Genomic DNA, 19,291 nt, shown 5'->3' with positions numbered 1-19,291 from the left:
GACGGGGTTTCACCATGTTGACCAGGATGGTCTCGATCTCTTGACCTCGTGATCCACCCGCCTCGGCCTCCCAAAGTGCTGGGATTACAGGCGTGAGCCACCGCGCCCGGCCTTTGTTTCTTTCTTTTCTGGAATTGTGCTAAAACTTCATCTTCACATTCAAGGTAAACAAATGCCAAATCTGTCCTTGTGGTCATGGCCAATTGTCGAAGACTACTACTAAGTTTTCTTCGATTCTTTATAGATAAAATATTTTCTCAAAATCAAGGTTTTATTGTTCGCTTTAAAAAGTTAATCAAGTCTTTTCTTATCTTTTAGTCTTGTTGTTAGTACTGTTCTTGTTCCTCGTTCCTCCTACTCTCGTTATATAAATAGCTTATTTTTATCTCCATATAATATGAATTTACATAACTAGGAATTATGAATACTCCAGATTATAGAAATTTGTGTTCATTCACTCATTTGTGTTTATTCACTGACATCTCTTATGAGCTAAGCACTATTCTTAGCACTTAGAATTATTACTTTTTTTAAAAGTTCCATATTGAGAGTGAACAAATTAGTTCTTCATGAACCCATTTTGGAAAGTCCAAAATTACATTCGTTCCTGGAATTCTGGAACAATGTACCAAAATCCCCAATTAAATATAAAACCATCCTAACTTCACCCCAATTTTAAGCATATGTTGAGTCAAAAAGGTTTATATAATAGAAAAGGGCTGTTTGTGTAATTTACAGATTTACAAGTTTATATCTTTTAACACGCAATAAGGCTAAAAGCCTTACATTATTATGAATTCATATTACAAAACGAGAGTACCTTAATGGAATAACAAGATAACTTACTGTCTTTTCTAGCAGTGTATTATCATCTCTTACAAGGCTGCAACACTAATGTGCATATTGTAAAATTAGCCTTTTATAGAATCCATGCTCTTCCCCCATCTTTCCTATTATTACTTTCTCTAGTCTTTCTAATAATATCAGGTCCATAATCACCAGTAGTCTCAAGGCAGAAAACATAGCCATTTAAAAGTTCATAATTAATTCAATCAAGAATGTACTCTCAAAGGAAAAAAAAAACTCCATTTTGTCTAGAAAACTGAATGTGATCATTTTTTATGTAAGAGTTTCTGGGAAAAAAAAAACTTAGTCACTGTGTTTTAAAATCTGCTATTCTGTAACATAAGTTTTTAATTATCCCACGTAAATATTTAGGAGTAGAATTACTGTGTAATATGTTGGGTGTATGTTTAACTTATAAGAAATTGCTAAATTGGTTTTCCTGAGTAGCTATACCATTTTCATTCACACTACCTATGTAGTTCCCATTGCTTCACATCCTCACCACACTAGGTCTTGCCAGAGTAGTTTTTATTTTGCCAATTCTAATAGGTGTGTAGTGATATCATATTATGATTTTAATTTGCATTTGCCTAATGGGTAATGGCTAATGATGTTAAACCTCTTTTCCTGTGTTTATTTGACACCTCAAAAAGTTAGATGAATCTCTAAAGTATTATCCTAAATGAACTGTATGTGTCTCTAATTATATTCTTGAAAGAAAAATCTTCAATGATGAATAACAGATCAGTTTTAAGGAGTAGAGGGTTTTGTGGTGGTGGTGGTGGTTTGCTTTTTGTTTTGTTCTTGTGAGTACCATAAGTACCACTCAAATCAAGAATACTGATTTGGGTAGCACTTATGGTATTTGAGAGAACTAATGTATACGTTAAAATGTATATAAATATACACTTGAAAAGGTCCATTATACTGTACGATAACTTAAAAACAAAACTATTATTCTGTAACATAATCATTACATTTAAAAAATGTTCTCTGCCATTAGATATTTGTGGAAATTTCCTTATAATAAAGTATGAGATAATTGGGCTTAAAATTTTAAAAATTTTGTGTGGAGAAATAAAATTTCATTAATGAACTAATACTCTGATTTCTTGTTAATTTTGTATACAATTTTTAATCTCTTTTTTACTATTTGCCTGGATTTATACACAAGTTAAGTTAAATAAACCTTATGGGTAGGAAATTAGTACACTTTTGTCAATGCTGTCTACGAGAATCCCTTCAAATTTTAAACATCCAATTAATGGCCAAATCATAATAATTAACCTGGAATTCAGCAAGAGTCTTTGCCATTCATTAGATGCAAAGCATTTAGCTCTATGAAAACAAATCTATTTACATACATTAGTTAAATATAATGCAATAATTTTATTACAGTGCCATGAGTATGTTTTACGTCACTGACCTAATAGCAGAATCAATAACTGATTGCTAAGATTTTGCAATAGGCTGGAGAACAACATGTTATATAACTTAGAGGAAGCTGAAAGTCAGCACTTGAGTTAATTGTCAAGCAACTGGAAACTGGTAGGTAAAATGCAATCCTCATCTTTCCCCAGATCATATAGGTACACTTGTCCCCTAAGAATGAAACTCATGATGTTAGTATACAAAGCTTTTCCCCTGATCCAAACTCCTTACCTGAAATACAATTCAGATTACTTACAATGGTTTTGAGGTCATGCATTAGGAAATAGCTTTCTGCCTTCTAATTTCTTCCCCCTTTTTCATTCTCAATTAGTCTTCTAGCTACCTGGTCCTTCTATTCATTCTTGAATTAAACTAAGCTCTTTTTTCATGGGGGAAGCCTTGTACCTGCTTTTACCTATGATGATAATGGTCTTCCCTTCAAACTTTTCATTGGTGGGTTATTTTGCTCCTCTCATAGTCTCAACTTCTCATCCATTATTCATAATTGCCTTTCCTGGCCAGTATATGCAAAGTAAAATACTTGATTATTTTCATCACACCATATTTGTAAGTTATACCCTCAACACTATCACAATTGATGTTTATTTAACTTGTTTCTTTACTGTCTGCTGTCCCACAGAAAGCAAGGTCTATTTCCTAGTACGCTGCCAAGCAAGTATTAGAAACTCAATACAGGAAGGCAGGAAGCAGGCAGGAAGGGATTTGTCCACCTTGCATTTGTATTCATTCTACATTTAACACCAGTACCTCAGAGCTCAACAAGGGTCCAATGACATCTTATGTTAGCTTATTTCAAGGGAAAAGAAAACAGAATCGTGTGGATTTATGGGTTTAAAAAATGTAAAAGTTAGCCGGGCATGGCGGTGTGCCCCTGTAATCTCAGCACTCCAGAGGCTGAGGTGAGAGATTTGCTTGAACCCCGGAGTCAGAGGCTGCAGTGAGCTGAGATCGAGCCACTGACCTCCAGACTGGGTAACAGAGTGAGACCTCGTCTCAATAAAAATACGTAAATAAATAAAATAAAAATAAATAAACAATGTTTGAGTATAAGATCTGTGTCTGGGTACACAACTACTTTGTATCAGAGTCAATAAGTAAAGTAAATCAATACATAGGTATGATATTGTCTCTAAGTTAATTTATAAAAGCAGTGTTATATATCATTACATTATATATAATATATTATATTTTATACGTTATATATAATATATTATATTTTAAAAATTATGTCCTTATTCTAGAAAATAGGCTTTAAACGAGCAAGGATTACATTTGCCTTCTCAGTGCTGTATCTTCAGCAGCTGTCATGGTGCTAAGAACATAGTGGATAGGAATTAATGAAAATGTCATTAACAAAATAGGAATTCAGGAGGGTATAATTTTGGTCACCTGAAACAGAGTATACAACTCCTACCTCTGATCTTGTGCTTTATGTGCATTTGCCCTTTTCTGATATATTTTATTGAAAATTAAACAACTCTTAAGAATCTGCTAAGAGTAATAATCAAGATAAGAGTAATAATCAAGAGTAATAACACTTGGCATATCACTTACAACCTGAAGTACAAGAGACTAAAATTGAATCAAGACATCTCTCCATATTCATATGACTTTCTAGAGTTTACTGTGATGCTTGGTCATCAGAGAAATTGAGAGGCACATGCAAAGGGAAGTTGGTCTCCCAAGAGGACTTCCAACATGGACCATGGAAACTGTGTAAATGGCCTGTTGACCACAAGAGTATCTGGAAAATTACAATCAACTGTGATAGAAGTTTTGAGGAGTATGTGAGTACTCACATATTTTTGGTTTTATGGGACTGAGTTAATATTTTTGCATTTTTTAAATTATTAATATTTGTTTAATTTAAACAAATTAAATAAATTTATTAATATATAAAAGATTTTGAGGTGACTGAAAGGTGGTGGATTTAGTTTATGTAGACAAAGTCACTTTTATTATTTCAGGCTTTAAAAAACAATAATTAGCTTAGTTAAATATTATTCCATGTATGACCTCACTTTTTAAACTTTAAATCGAAAAGATTTATAACAAAATTATATCTCAAATCCTGAGCCATCATTCTGTTGAAAATTCTGTATTGAAGATGACATGCTTAAAAAAAATGGATGAGGGGTAAGATGCTCTGAAAGTAGTGCCGGTAAAGGTGGTAGGAAAATAAGCCTGGTGTTTAAAATGATCTAGTTAAGTTTAAAGTGGCATAACAGTATTTGTGACGATGCAATGAGAAGAGCAATTTGCAACCCAGAAGAAGGCCCTCACCAGAACCCAGCCATGTTGGCATCCTGATCTCAGACTTCTAGTTGCCAGAACTGTGAGAAAAATATTTCTGTTGTTAAGCCACATAGTCTATGGTGTTTCATTTTAGCAGCAGAAGCAGACTAAGGAATCACCTTCAAGCAGACCCTTCCCATTATGCATTGGGATGGGTCTGTATCACCAACAGAATATGACAGAAGCTATAGCATATAATTTTTGAAAAATTATTGTAAAAACTATGGATTTCATCTTGAAGACCTTCTCTCCCTCTCCCTTCCTCTCTCCTTCTTTCCTCCCCCAATTCACTCTTGTCTCCTTTCTTTCTCCAGTTCTCCAACCCCATGGAGAGCTCATAAGGCAAGAAATTGGAGCTTTCTTTTAATAGCCATATTGGAGTGAGCATGAAAGTTGATTGTTTAGCACCTTAAGATGTCCAGTACCCTGTTCAACATCTTGGCTGCAATCTTATGAGGGATCTGAAACTGCAATCACCAAGTTACTCATTCTTGGATTACTGCTCCTCAGAAACTGCAAAAATAAGAAGTGTTTCTTATTGGAAACTGCTAACTTTTGGATAAGTGGTTATGTAGACATAGATAACTAATGCAAAGATGGATAATATCTAAGGCTGAAATGACTTAAAGTAACATAAACTGTCGTACACTGAAATAGTGTTTTGCTAATTTCTTATAGTAATAATAAAATACAACCATGCTATGCCTTAGAAATTTCAAGAGTGGTAACAGATGTCTATAGCAACACTTGTACAAAAACATTCATGACACTTTTTAAAATTAGTCTCAAACTAGAAGCATCAAGGGGATAATGGGTGAATATATTGTAATTCATACCATGGAATTAATAATAGTAATAATAAAAAGGAACTCATGATATATGCAAAAGTATTACATCTCAAAAACATCATGCTGAGCAGAAGAAACCAGGCACAAAAAGTATTCACATTGTTAATTCCAATATTATAAAGTTGTGTAACAGAAAAATATAATCTATGATGAAAGAAATAGGAAAAGGGGCTACCAGGGGCAAGCAGGGATTAGAGAGTAGAAGAATGATGATTATTAAAGGAATACAAAAAGCATGCTGTTGTGATAGAAACATCACACACACACACACACACACACACACACACACACAAACACACACACACAGTGCTAGTGGTCATACTGCTGCATACATTTGGAAAAAAAACTCATCTATTAAATTCTGAATAAGTTAATGAATCTAAATTATGTCTTTATTTAAAAAATAGTTATGGAGAAAAGTCTATTATGTGATGAGTGAATTGGAAGAGAGCAAAAAGATATTCAGAAGGTTATTTTGGGTAGTGATACAGTGACCCAAGTGACAGATGATGTGGAATTTTGTTCTATGATCAGATATATGAGGCACAAAGAAAAATGAAAAGTCAGTCATTACCCTGAATAGCAAAATATCAGCTTGGATTGTTTAATTCCTTGTTATTCTCCAGATTCCTTAACCACTGCTTCCATTTCATGTTGTCCAATATAGACTTGACCATCAAGAGTAGCGACTCGAGTTTGCTCTGAATAAAGAGTTGGATAAATTTGCTTAGCAACTAAGGGATAATGTTTTACAATATATTTGGGAAAATATCCTTCTTTACATACAGTGACAAAATTATCTTCAGGAAGGGGTCTTGTAAATGACAAGATATATTTTCTCATTTAAATAGGAACCGTTCCACATTGTTAGGGATATTATTAAGTTCAATGTTTATATAGACATTCTCAAAACTTAGGGACCTCTACCCAATTTGCTTATCTCATACAAGTCAAAGCAAGAAGCTGGAGAATTATAAAAGTTGTATTTAAAAAAAAAATCCCTCTTCTACACTCCCCCAAAGTTCGGAGTTTAACAGGTGTGTAGAGACTACCTATGCTTCCAGGGATATATCAGGAGATAAATAATGACTTGTATTCATGACAGAAACAACAATAACAATAACTAACAAAAATAACACCATGTAAAAGTCACTTACTATGTGCCCCTTACAATCAATTCCTATTCAAAATAAACTTATAAAATATTATCTTCCTTTTTATTTGAGATGGGGTCTCACTCTGTCACCCAGGCTTGAGTACAGTGGTGCAAATATGGCTCACTGCAGACTTGAACTCCTGGGCTGAAGTGATCCTCCTGCCTTAGCCTCCCAAGAAGTTAGGACCACAAGTATGCACTACCATGCCCAGCTACTTTTTTGCTTTTTTCAAATAGGGTCTCGCCATGTTGCCCAGGCCAGTTTGAAACTCCTGGGCTCAAGCAATCCTCCCAAGTCAGCTTCCCAAATCTTCTTCTTTTTATAGGAAGACAGAGAGGCTAACTGAAACCAGTTGACTGAGGGCATCAAATTGAACCGTGATCAAGTGTGTCTCCATAGCTTACGCTATTAACAAGTATACTATGCTGTGGAACCTGTTTGTTTGCTTATTTTATTTTTTTTTCTTGACAACCATATATGCTGAATTAGAGTGAGATACGATAAAAATGTTGAAAATATTTCCTTTTTTTGAAAAGAATACACATTTGGGGGGAAATGAGTTCAATTTTTATTACTTAATTAAGCATATAATTATTGAACATATTATAGGCTAGGCCTGCTATGAAAGGTGGGTTATATCAATGGCGTCTCTGCCCTTATGTGTCCTGGCTTCTAGCTTAGAGAGATAGAAAATAAAAAAGTAAAAATAGCAAACCAAAAATAACATAATTTTAAAAAATTAATCACTAAAGGCTGTAAGTAAGTACTAAGGCAAAGTAAAGCAGAGAGGATTAGAGGACTTGGGAGTACAGGGTGGAGTGGAGTTTGCAATATTACATTGAGTGGTAAGTGCAGGCCTTGTTGAGAGGGTGAGGATTTTGAGCAAAACTTAAAATAGGTGAGTTAATCAGTGGATATGTGAGAGAAATACATTGCACAGGGAACAGAATATTATACAAAATCTTTCCTGTTTTATCATGACAAATTTCCTGAGAAAAGTAGATAACAAAATTTCCTGAGAAAAGTAGATGACAAACGTCATCTTATTTAATATACATATGGTAGACTGCTAAGAAGAAACAGAACTTTCTGGAAAGGGTTAATAAAACAGCCCTGGGTTCCTTTTCTTTCCCACGCCTTTCAGCTATGTGATTTAAGGATTAAATAAGAGAAGAGTATTTGTGGAAGAGAGTTACTGGCCTAGAGTAGAAGGAGCTGTTCAAATTCATATCTCCTGCCATAGTGGGAGGGAACTCCACTTCTGCCTTAAGGTAAGTGAAAAGGAAATCAGGAAATGTACTCATAAATGTCCACCATAAAAAAAGACTAAGAGGCCAATTTTTATCTTTAATCCAAACACAAAAACTTTTACAACCTCTTAGCATTCTCAGAGCAAAGAGTGGCTAGATAATTCTTAGGGAAATTTGGCCTGTATTCTCTATAATGCAAAAATCCCAGAATTGGCTCAAATACAATTCCTTTCATAAATTAAGAAAGTCTACATTCATTTCTACTTTTATGTTTAGAGTTCTTTCCTCAATTGTGTATCTCAAGTGTGTTTTTAAAAAGCAATTTATAAAAAGATCTGATTACCAACAAAAAAAGAACATGTGAAGGCATCAGTCATTTATTTTTTCCCATCACGATTATATTGACATATTATATTCAGTTTGTTTTTCCCATTTTATTTATATAAATATACAGTAAGTTCTGTAATTTATTTAGGTGTATTTAAGTAAATACACACTGTATATTTGTATTTCTACTTAGACTTTGGTTTTACAGCAACACTTGGGTTCATGGCAGGGTTTCAGTTATTACAAAGGATCTTTGCTTTAAAACATCCCTTGTTTTCCCCACGATTATGTTATTTGGTACTTATGTGGTTTCCTTTATGAATGGGTGGAGAGTGAAGTATCAGTGCTACTTATTTAGCATTTACATGGTATTTTATCTATGCAGAGTTATACAATGATTTTTATAATAATATAGAATTATTACCATAGTTTGTGCTCTTATATCATAATACTGTAGGGATTAATATGATTTGGAGTTAAGCTTTATTTTTACCCTAAACCACTAATGTGTAATGTAAAAGAAGCTTTTTATTTCCTTTTTAAAGGGTATTTATTCTCTAGTGTGTGGAACAAATGAATAGGAAATAACCCTCCTGAATAATGCAAGGTAGATAAGACTTTTACATCTCTAAACAACCAAAGTATTTTCTTATATTTAGAAAAAAAGAGTGTAACTATGCTTGTGCAATGTGATGTATTGCACTATGAATTCAAGGAGGGGGTCTTAATTCTGTCCTACAGGAAATATTAAAGGATCCTTGGACAAGTCCCTTCATCTCTCAATATCTCATTTTCTAGAGTTGTCGGAAGAAAATATTATCTTTTTCATTTAACTCATGAGTCTACTGAGAGACTAAAACTGTGGATACAAAGATTCCTGGAAAACTGTAAAACCCCTATTACTTTCTAGAAATTGTAACTTCTTATTCCTCTAGAAATGGAAACTTAAGAGCCTTCATGTTGTTACCACATAGCAAAGTTAATTAGGCAGTTGCTAGTATGATTGGGTTGGTTAAAATATGTCATCCTTCAATATCTACATATTAAAACTATACATATCTATATATGAATTGTAACATTATTTCTACTTTAATATTGAGTATAGTTGCTTCACTTTTGTCTTTCATTTTTCTAAGAATTTTTGTAAGAAAACTGGAGGACAACATTGAGCAAGTTTCCTGTAAATTTGCTCAATAGAAGGCAAGGTCTCCTCATTAAAAATGGAATGACATGCTGTAGTTAAGTTTCTGGATGAATAATTAAGTGCAGATTAAACTATGCTTTACTTACATAGACACAACCAACGGGGAAAGTTATGTGCTAAATATAATTTTGGTGCAGCTCTAAATAATTTCATTTAATATGTTCTTAAATTAAAAAACAATGGAATTTCAGACAATTGCTAAGCATTTCTGTCTAGACCTTCCAATCAAAACAATAAAGTGTAATGTAATATTTATGTCATTGGTGGAAATTGAGTGTCTTAAACCATGCCCTTATATAAATTAGATATTTTGATTTATTCAGTGGACTGAATGGATGTAAAGTATCTGTTATAGATTCTATCATCTGAAGATAGATTCAGAGAATCATAAATATTAAAACTAGTAAATATCTTATAGATAATCCAATCCACCTATTACACTTGCAGGAACACTGTTGATGGATTGAGATACCAAACTGAGTAAGAAAACACAGAAGATAATATTGACGGATCTAAAATAAAGTTATTATAATTCATATATATACACACATAGATAAACATCATTATATATGTGTATATATATATGTATACATGTTTACTTACATTTATATATATCCACATTCACGTTTATTATATTATGCTACTTCTAATATTCTATTGTGTTTAAGCAAGTCATTTAATCTGTCTGTAATCTTGGTTTTCTAGTCTTTCAAGTGTGGTTGATGATAAATACTTTATGGAGTCATAATGAGGATTAAGTGTGTGTATGGGTGTGTGTGCATGTATGTATTACTTGATTCAGTGTATGTATAACACGACACAAGCAGGGCATGAAATTGATATTATCTTGTGACCATTTGGTTTCTGACTTTGAAGATGTCACATAGGTATCTGATAACCCAGCAGTAGAAATTTTCTTCTGCATGTCTACCTGAAGAAAGTGTCACATCTGGAATATCTATCTCAACTGAAATCCTGAACCTGTAAGCCTTTGAATTGTGCTGACACTGGAGTGGTCAAACAGTTTCTAAACTGCTCCAATTATAACTTTTAATTATAATTCGATCTTCTATAATCAGCCAATTTGGCAGAATTATTTGGAGAACGATAAGTATGTATAATTCCAGTAAAGCCTACTTGTACTTAAACCAAAAAGTCTGTCTTGGAATGGCTGGGAAATTGTAGTAGAGAGGTAGCCAGGACCCTAGTAACATATTTATAGCAAAGAGATACAGTATCTAAAGTTAGTCTTAACTCCTTTCCAATTTGAGCGGAAATCCTTGGCATGAAACAATTTTTTAAAGTATAGAACAGAGTCCTCTATCATTAAAATAAATATGCTTTAAATCAATTATTTTGAGGAAAATAGCTGTTCTAAATGAAACTGAGATACGAAAGAGACATTTATATAACAAATTATTTAAGTTACTAGCCAATTTTTAACTTCTGCCTACAGTTCAGGTGTTTTGTTTAGATAGTAACAGGCAGCTGGATTCTGGGAAACACTGGGTGGATAAGCTTCTATTTTCTTTCTGCTTTTCTTTAATTTTTTTTTTTTCGGTTAATTGTTGCCTCAAGGTAACCTTTCAAATGTGAAAGATACTATAGCCCTACCTTTCAAATAGTCTACCCAGCCGACTTCAGGATAGATTATTTGAAATGTTTTGGCTATAACTAAAGCAATTCAGTATGCTGAAGAAATAAATTTTTTTCTTGATGATACCAGATAGAGCATTTAGAAAGATAGGGAATAACAAGCTTGTCTGTAGAGATTAATTCTGTAATCAAATAGGGGTATATTGAAGAATCAAAACATTTTTTTCTACGTGCATAGTCAGTCTGTTAAAGAACTATGTAAAATAAAATTATGGAATATAAAAACTTTAGCAGCTCAAAAGAAATATAACTGAAAGCATCTTTGTTTAAGCAACAGCTAAAAATAGAAAATATTTATAAACCTTTATTTTCTTTTCAAAACTTCAGAATGAGTTCTTCAAAGTAAGGTTTAGATGGATCATCAAAAATTCAATCCAATTTATTTCTGATCAATCTATCCTTGAAAAATAATTCTTTGTTACTCTAAGCATACTACAAAATCTTGTTTTATTTTAATAAAATAAAAACATTTCTTGTTTCACTTATTCTTTTTTAGTCTAAATTATTTTCTATATTTTCCTATTTTGTTTCTTTCCTTTAGGATATTTTTACTTTGAGATGGAATAAAGTTACACTGAAAAAGTTCATAAAATTGTAAGATTTGTTTTAAAATCCATGTGCATATGTATGTGGAGTATATATAGTTTTTGAATATAAGCACATACATATTTATACATGTATATGTGTTTTATTTTTTGCAGCCAATATCTTCTCATACCTATTGTGGGCATATTATTTATACTATTTCTTATTTTTTATTATATGTATGACATTCTCAATGATTTATATATAAATAAAAAATTCTTTATGTTAAATTGATTCATCGTTCTCAGCTGAATAACAAAGTATGAATAATCAGAACAGCTTTAAATATTAAATACGTTGATAAACTACTTTTCGAAATCATCAAAGTATAGGCTACTTTTCTTCAAAGTGAGGTCGAGGGTACTTGTTGAAAATATTCCTGTTCTTCACCCCAGACATAATGATTCAAAATCATTTAGTGTATAGTGTAGGAATCTCCATGTTGTAAGTTCCCTAGGTTATTTTTTATGACAGCACAAGACATGTGAATGTTTCAAAAATTTTAAATTTCAGAAATTAACTATTTCACTTATAAGAGGAGATATTAGCTATTAATAGTCTCACTTCAGTTCTTTTTCTCCTTATTTTACTTATGTAAAGACACAGACTAATAAACTTTGTTATTAATGAGGGGGGAACATCCTTTTGAGTTATATAAATAAAAAATTATTTTTAAAAATTTTTCTTTAACTTTCTAGGTGGTTCTGCTACTACTGTTTACCACAGAAGTATTATTTCATAAGTACTATTCCCTGTGAGCTCGTAGTGTCTCAAATATTTCCCAGTTATTTATTGTCCTTCCTCAGGGTAAGCTTTAGAGATCAAAGCTTCCATTTACCTCCAGTCCCACTCAACGATTCAGATGACTTTTATTATGGGATTGTAGGAGACCGAAACTCTGATGACATTCTCTGCAACAAACAGCAATGACTCCATTCTCTGTCACTACTGAGAAAATGTAAAAATTACCACTTTGGGGAGTTTGCTTTACAAATAGCTCATATTTTTTAGAGCTCTTTTAAAAAACTCATCTAAGACAGTCTGTTACAAATTGAAAATTAAAATGTATCATCAAATTTACTGTTTATATGATATTGAAATGGAAAAGATGGGGCTGTGGCAATAAGAACACATCTTAAATAGTACCTTATTATGAACTAGAGTAAAGTTAAACATGCTTTGGTTAAAATAGGGCCACTGGAGATAAAACACATAATATTATTATCTATTAAGTTAGACAGTTGTTTACAAAGATGGAGATGAGTCAAAAAGAAAGACATTCCCCGTGTCTTGTCTAGATTTTAATCCACAGGTTTCATTAATGGTAGAAATAAGGAAAGATATTTTTCATTAGTAAGTAAATTAGAAAATAGACATTTTCTAATTTCTGAAACAAATTAAGTTTAACAGCAATCTACAACCTTAAATATAAAAATGGGTTCAAATTTTGAATTGAAAAATGATTTTTTCAGGATTTCACGAAATTGTATTACATATAAAACTGTTTCCAGTAAAAGGCCCTCTCCTATTTTGAGAAAGCTACTGAAATCTTATACTCTTAATGAAAATACATTGTGTTTTTATAGTAAATTAGGAAGTAATAAAAACTGCTGGAAGAGTTAAGCAGACTCTCTTTGTTTAGAAACTGCAAAGTGAGGCTTTCACTCCTTGTTTTGCTTGGATCTCTTTATCATAAATCTATATGTCTTATTACCCATCCTAGAGAAGAGAGGGCCAGAGAAGTTGACTAGATAGTTTCAGTAATTTTTTTTTTAAGTTTAACCTGCATCTCTTTCAACTCATTTTGTTACAACTACCATGTAAGATTGTTAACCCACAAAAAATGTTAGGTAAATGTCTTGATATTTTCTATAGCTAGTTTTTGTTTGGTTGTTTCTTTATATTGGTACAATGTGAGAGGTATATTTATAGAACTTTATTTCAAAATGAAAGCATATAAGAATGCAAGTAATGTAAATAGTAGACCTCTGACATGTCTTTGGTCCTAGTTATAAAGCTTGGAGCATGGGGGAGGTGTTTAGGTAGGTAGACGAATAGTCAACTAAGCTGCATGGCTGGTTACTCCTGTAATACTCTTGGCTCAAGGAAGTTCAAGGAAATTTAAACGCCAGGCACTTCAGAGCACACACATTTTCAGGGTTTTCAGAGTCCAGTCTCCAGCCTTTCCTGTTTTTCTATTCCGTGCAGCAAGGTTTTAAACCATTAATGCATACTTCACGATTTTGGCATCACATTTATCTGGTTCAGCATATTTTCCCACACTGCAGCAAGGCCAACTCTTTTCCAGACATACATTCCCCTATGCAATCACTTAACTACATTCTCCACCCTATGCCAAATAGTTCTCCTCCCATATCAAGGAGGAGGTAGAGGTAATCAGATCAGGGTCTTTAGATTTTATTAGTGCCCCGTGGCTTCATTGGCCTTCTGTCTCTGACTGTGGATACCCTATGTATATTGAGAGACATTCTATCAGGTTAGACAAGCCTCTCTCCCTTTGGCCCCAACCAGGACTGCTGTCCCTGGTGCTGAACCATGTTTGCACAAGGGGAGTTGGCTGTCTGGTCAATGGGGCTGGATGCAAAACCTGGCTGAGTGACCTTAAGAATGCCCGGTTCAGAAGCGAAGGATGCCTTAGTACACAGACACAGGGCCTCTCGCCGCCCCCTCCCCCAGCTCTCTCACACATATCCCTCGGGTGTGCGCCAGGACCCCATTTGTAAATTTCTTCTTCAGACCCCCACCCACAACGCTTGCAACATGGCCTCAAATGCTGGCGTGTATCAGCACAGCCCACTCCGACATCAGATTGCAGTAATGTCAAAATGCTACTCCTCAAATACTAAGTCTTTATGAGGTTACGTTTTCCACTCTAAAACCAAACAACAACAAAAAAATAAAATCCGATAAATTAATACATTAACAAAAGTGACCTTCCACTTTTCTCCTTCCAGTCCCCGCCCCATATATTCACTTTCCCCTAAATTATTAAGCCCCACGTCCTAGAAGAGTGTTTTAAATCTGGGTGGTCTCCCGAGTTCCCCCTTCCCACCCCTTCCCCCCACCTCTTTAGAGCAAAACGACGCCAAAAAGGGCACATCTTACCCAGGATATAGCGACAGCAGGAGCAGAATCCACACCGTCATTTTCTGTGAAAATACAGGAGTCGAGTAGACTGAGCTTCCTGTGCTCCATATATTTGGCGAACTCATCGCTTTTTTTTTTTTTTCCTCCTCTCGCCTCTTGCCTCTTGGTTGCAGAAGAATCCCTCCCCTTTGTATTATTCTTATGCTTATGATCTGATGGTGGCTCCCCCCATCTGCTTCTAGTAGGTCCCGTCACTGGGGAGATGGATTGCTACCAGCTTTGGGAATTAATATTCAGGGGGCAGAGATAAGATCAGCACAAACGCTTGCAGATGCCATCAAAGCGTCACTCTGGCAGCGGCTTCCAAGTCTGGGGGAGTAATATCACCGAGGCAGGGGGAGGGTACAGGGAGAGACTCACACGGAGACAAATAAGGGAGAGGGAAAGACGCGCACACTCGTGTATACTCATGCCCCTCACACATACACGTTCTGCCCCGGGTCCATCGCTTCGGGTTTATCTATCTGTTTGTTTTGATTTTTTTTCTTTTACGGGGGCAGCCCCCTTTGCGTGTGTGTGTATTTAAAATAAACAGGAAAAAAATCATTAGAGACTCTGCGTGATTAACTATCACGCAGATTAACTATGAGGTCAAAGTGGAAGTGATGCACGCTGCTGCAGCACGAATTAACACATGCGTGGTGTCTTTCCAAAGCTTTTTAACCCTTTACTGCACACACAAGCATGCAAGGACTGGCATTCATGGGGACAAGAGATGCTTTAGCAAGCCCAGAAACTACATCACCAATGACAGAAGGTTTGTGGTCGTTAGATCTGCCAAGAATCCTTATTTTAAACTCGTACAGTCTTAGAAATCATGGTTGCATTGTTAGAGCTGGGGGAGCAGACAGTGGGGGAGGTGTGAGTGTCTCAGTAAGCCATCCTGTAGGCAGACAGATTGGTGAATTCAATTTGAATGAGGGAAGAAAACATTGATAGAATTAAAAGACATGGAGAAATTCTATGCTACTCAAAATTCATTCCTCCCTGTCCATCCTCCAACCCCAGTAATATTGTAAAGACACAAAACTGCTTGAAGTTTGACAAATGTAATTGCATGGGGATAGCTGCTTGAGTGAAGATTACCTACCACAATCTTTGTGGTAGGATGTGAGAGGGGGGTGCTTTTTGAAGGAAGGGTGGGCTGAGGGGTATAATCAGGGGGTTATTTACCAATGCACAGGGATTTCTGTTTGTTAGGTGGGGGGTTGATTTTTTGCTCTTCTTTGTAATAATCCTGAAAGTTTATATGTTGGATGAGTGGTATTAGCATGCTTCTTTCTTGCCTAGAATGTTACCATGGATACTCATGTATAGAAGATACCACTTTATAGCAAACTAGTTCATCTACCACAGAGGAAATCCCTTTCATTAATCATGAAAAAGAAAGTGGGATAGTGTTTCATGTTTCCTTAAAGGCAAGATACCACCATGAAGGCATGCAGAAAGCAGTACTGGTGATGAGGTCTAATCTGAGCCCTTTGTGCAAAGTGACAAGGAGTTGTCTCAAAATAAGTACCTTTCCTGCAAGAAAAAGGTCTTCTAAGAATGGAATTGAGTAAGGAGTCCAGGAGGCATAGGAATAAACATGAGAAAATCAGGTCCACACTCCATCACTAACACTAAAATATACCCAAGGAATGCAGAAAGAATTACCAGTGGCTGATGCTCATCACATGGACTGAGGAGATGCATTCTGACAACGAAGTAAAAACGCCCTGACAGACCCACCTGGAATCCTGCATGGCTTTATAACTCTGCCTTAGGCAGAGTTATCCTTAAAACATTGACAAAAAATCCAATGAAAACCACATTCAAGTGCAGTTTTGACTTTTTTTCTATTGGGATTAAAACGGAGGCAGAGCAAACATTAAATCCCCTTTCTATGTAACTTTCTTTTTCTCTGCTGCACTGTGAAGGCAGTTTCCTCTTCTTTAATTTTTATTTGTTTAATTTAGAGGCAAAGTCTTGTTTTGTCAGCCAGCCTAGAGTACAGTGGGATGATCACAGCTCACTGCAACCTAAAACTCGTGAGCTGAAGCAATCTTCCTGCCTCAATCTCCTAAGAAGTTGGGACTATAGAACAACGTCAATATGCCTGGCTGATATCATGCCCCTTCTTATATTCACAATTTTTTTAATGTCTCTTTTTTTTTCTTTTTTCCTTTTCTTTTTTTTAAGGTATACTTTAAGTTCTGGGGTACATGTGCAGATCTTGCAGGATTGTTATATAAGTATACACATGCCATGGTGATTTTCTGTCTCCATGCCCCCATCACCTACATTAGGTATTTCTCCCAATGTTATCCCTCCCCACTCCCCACTATTTCTCCCCTAGCCCCCTGGCCCCCAACAGACCCCAGTGTATGATGTTCCCTTCCCTGTGTCCATGTGTTCTCATTGTTCAACAGTCACCTATGAGTGAGAACATGCAGCGTTTGGTTTTCTGTTCTTGTGTCAGTTTGCTGAGAAAGATGGTTTCCAACTTCATCCATGTCCCTGCAAAGGACATGAACTCATCCTTTTAATGGCATGCATGGTATTCCATGGTGTACATGTGCCACATTTTCACAATTTTTTTTAAAAAAGAGCCTAGTTTGTTTATAGCTGTATATATTTTCTTACTGAAATTATTGAATCACACTTTTGTAGGCTAAGATATGTGTGCATGTAATTACTTAAGTCCCTACAAAACCCAAGAAAGTGAGATAAATGGAAAAGATTGGCAGCTTATGAATCAGTAAAGTGGTGGAAACCATGCACACTGAAGTGATGATACTCCATCCAAATGGAGTTGCCACTGTTCAGTTCCAATCAGAATTGCCAGAAGAAATGGAAATTGATTTGCAGGGTAAAATGTTCTAATTTCTAAAATGCAAAGGAGGCCAAAATAAGCAGGCATGCAGGCCACAAGGCTGCAATTTTTATAGACTATATAAAATATCTATATGTGACATTTCTGTTACCATACATGACATTTCCAAATTTTTGTGTAATTTTCTCAAGTGAGTTTATTTTCAACCATAACGAAGTTGTGAAAATGAATGCTGTCACATTCACAAAGAAGTGATTCATATACTGATCCCTTATCCCTATAAATTAGAAGCTATTGAATGATGGAATTTTGCCCAGCATATTAAGAGAAACCATAGAGGAAATTTTTCTGTTTATAGTATCTGAATACAAATTTAATTGTGTCATTCATAGCTAGTAAGCATCAGCATGCCTCTGTGGATCTTTCTTATCTGCTGACTGCTCTCTTAAAAAAAGTATTTTAATATATTTTCTAATATTTTATAACACGTTATATTCAATAGTGTATATAAGAGACCTAGTAATTTCTTCTGTTATCACATTTGAGCTATACTCTTGCCCATTTTTAATTACAGTTCTAATTAATAAAATAACCATTATTCAATATACATGATGCTTATCTTCTAATTGCAAATAGTATATATGTATATATTATAGAGGAAATATATATTTTCCTCCCCATTACAAAGTTTATGTCTGAGATCCCTATGACAAAAGACAGATTAACAATAGAAGGCATAAATATTTATTTCATTTAAGTTTTATGTGACATGGGAGCCTTTAGAAATGAAAGCTCAAAAGAAACAGGGAAAATTGTGTATTTTATGCTAAGTCAGATGAAGAAGTGGATAGTTGTGCAGAAACATTATTGGGCAAAAACAGATATGATCTAAAGGTCATAAGCGGGGGAACTCAGAGAGGCCTCCTAGTTCAGATTCATCTCCATGTTCTGTGTCTTCAGAGATGAAGACATTGCTTTTCTCTAGGCACAGGGAGGACATCCCTGGGATGAGGACCTTATGACCTATTTTCAGGAGAAGGTCAGCTAGGTTTTATAGCCCACTGCTGGGGAAAAAGAGCGAAGGACATTCTCTTAGTTTCTATGACCTGATTTGGGAGAGAAGGGGGGCAGAAGAAGGCCAGAAAGATATTCCTGCTTCTGTGGTCTTCTCAATGTCCTTCAACTTAAAATCCTCACTATGCCAAGTTGCCATATATATGTGTATATGTGTGTGTGTATTTATTTACTTATATTAACATTTGAAAAACATTGGAAAGCAAAAGGGAGAAAATTACCACCACATCCAATCATCGAAACAAGACTTGCCAATATGTTGGAAAATTGTTTTGCAAGTTAATTTTCTATGAATAAAGTTTTATTTTTAGTTATAATTTGACATTGTATTATTACTACTATTCTTGTGATAGTTACTACACCCAGAAGTGAATTTTGAGGTTATAAGTTGGACCAGTTTTGTTGTTGATATCAAATCTCTCATTACTTGGAAAAGTAAAATATATTATTTATATTTTACTTCTGGTAGTGACAAAGTAGACTATTTGTGGTTAATAATTATTACTATTGGACAAAATATTAAATAAACAGTATGTCAAGTAGTAGGATGCTGCTGAAAGGAGGCAGAAAGTGAAAAGATATGGGCAATAAGAGAGGAAACTGAGGCCAGGTGA

General features: G+C 34.7%; 1 protein-coding gene across 2 annotated transcripts in view; it reads right to left on the bottom strand.

Moving 5' to 3' along the window:
* GABRG2 (gamma-aminobutyric acid type A receptor subunit gamma2) overlaps nucleotides 1-15,526 on the bottom strand; it is a 93,103-nt gene extending 77,577 nt beyond the window's left edge. For both annotated transcript variants that reach the window (XM_017534450.2, XM_017534451.2), the window contains exon 1: nucleotides 14,747-15,526. In XM_017534450.2, coding sequence (XP_017389939.1) covers nucleotides 14,747-14,853 — 107 coding nt within the window. In that variant the 5' untranslated portion in view covers nucleotides 14,854-15,526. The remainder of the gene's footprint in view (nucleotides 1-14,746) is intronic.
* Between the last annotated feature and the right edge of the window lie 3,765 nt (nucleotides 15,527-19,291).

The sequence above is a fragment of the Cebus imitator genome, unplaced genomic scaffold (genome assembly GCF_001604975.1).
Source record: "Cebus imitator isolate Cc_AM_T3 unplaced genomic scaffold, Cebus_imitator-1.0 Scaffold86, whole genome shotgun sequence".
NCBI lineage: Eukaryota > Metazoa > Chordata > Mammalia > Primates > Cebidae > Cebus > Cebus imitator.
The sequence above is the reverse complement of the archived record's forward strand: the minus strand, read 5'-3'. Positions and strand labels throughout refer to the sequence as shown.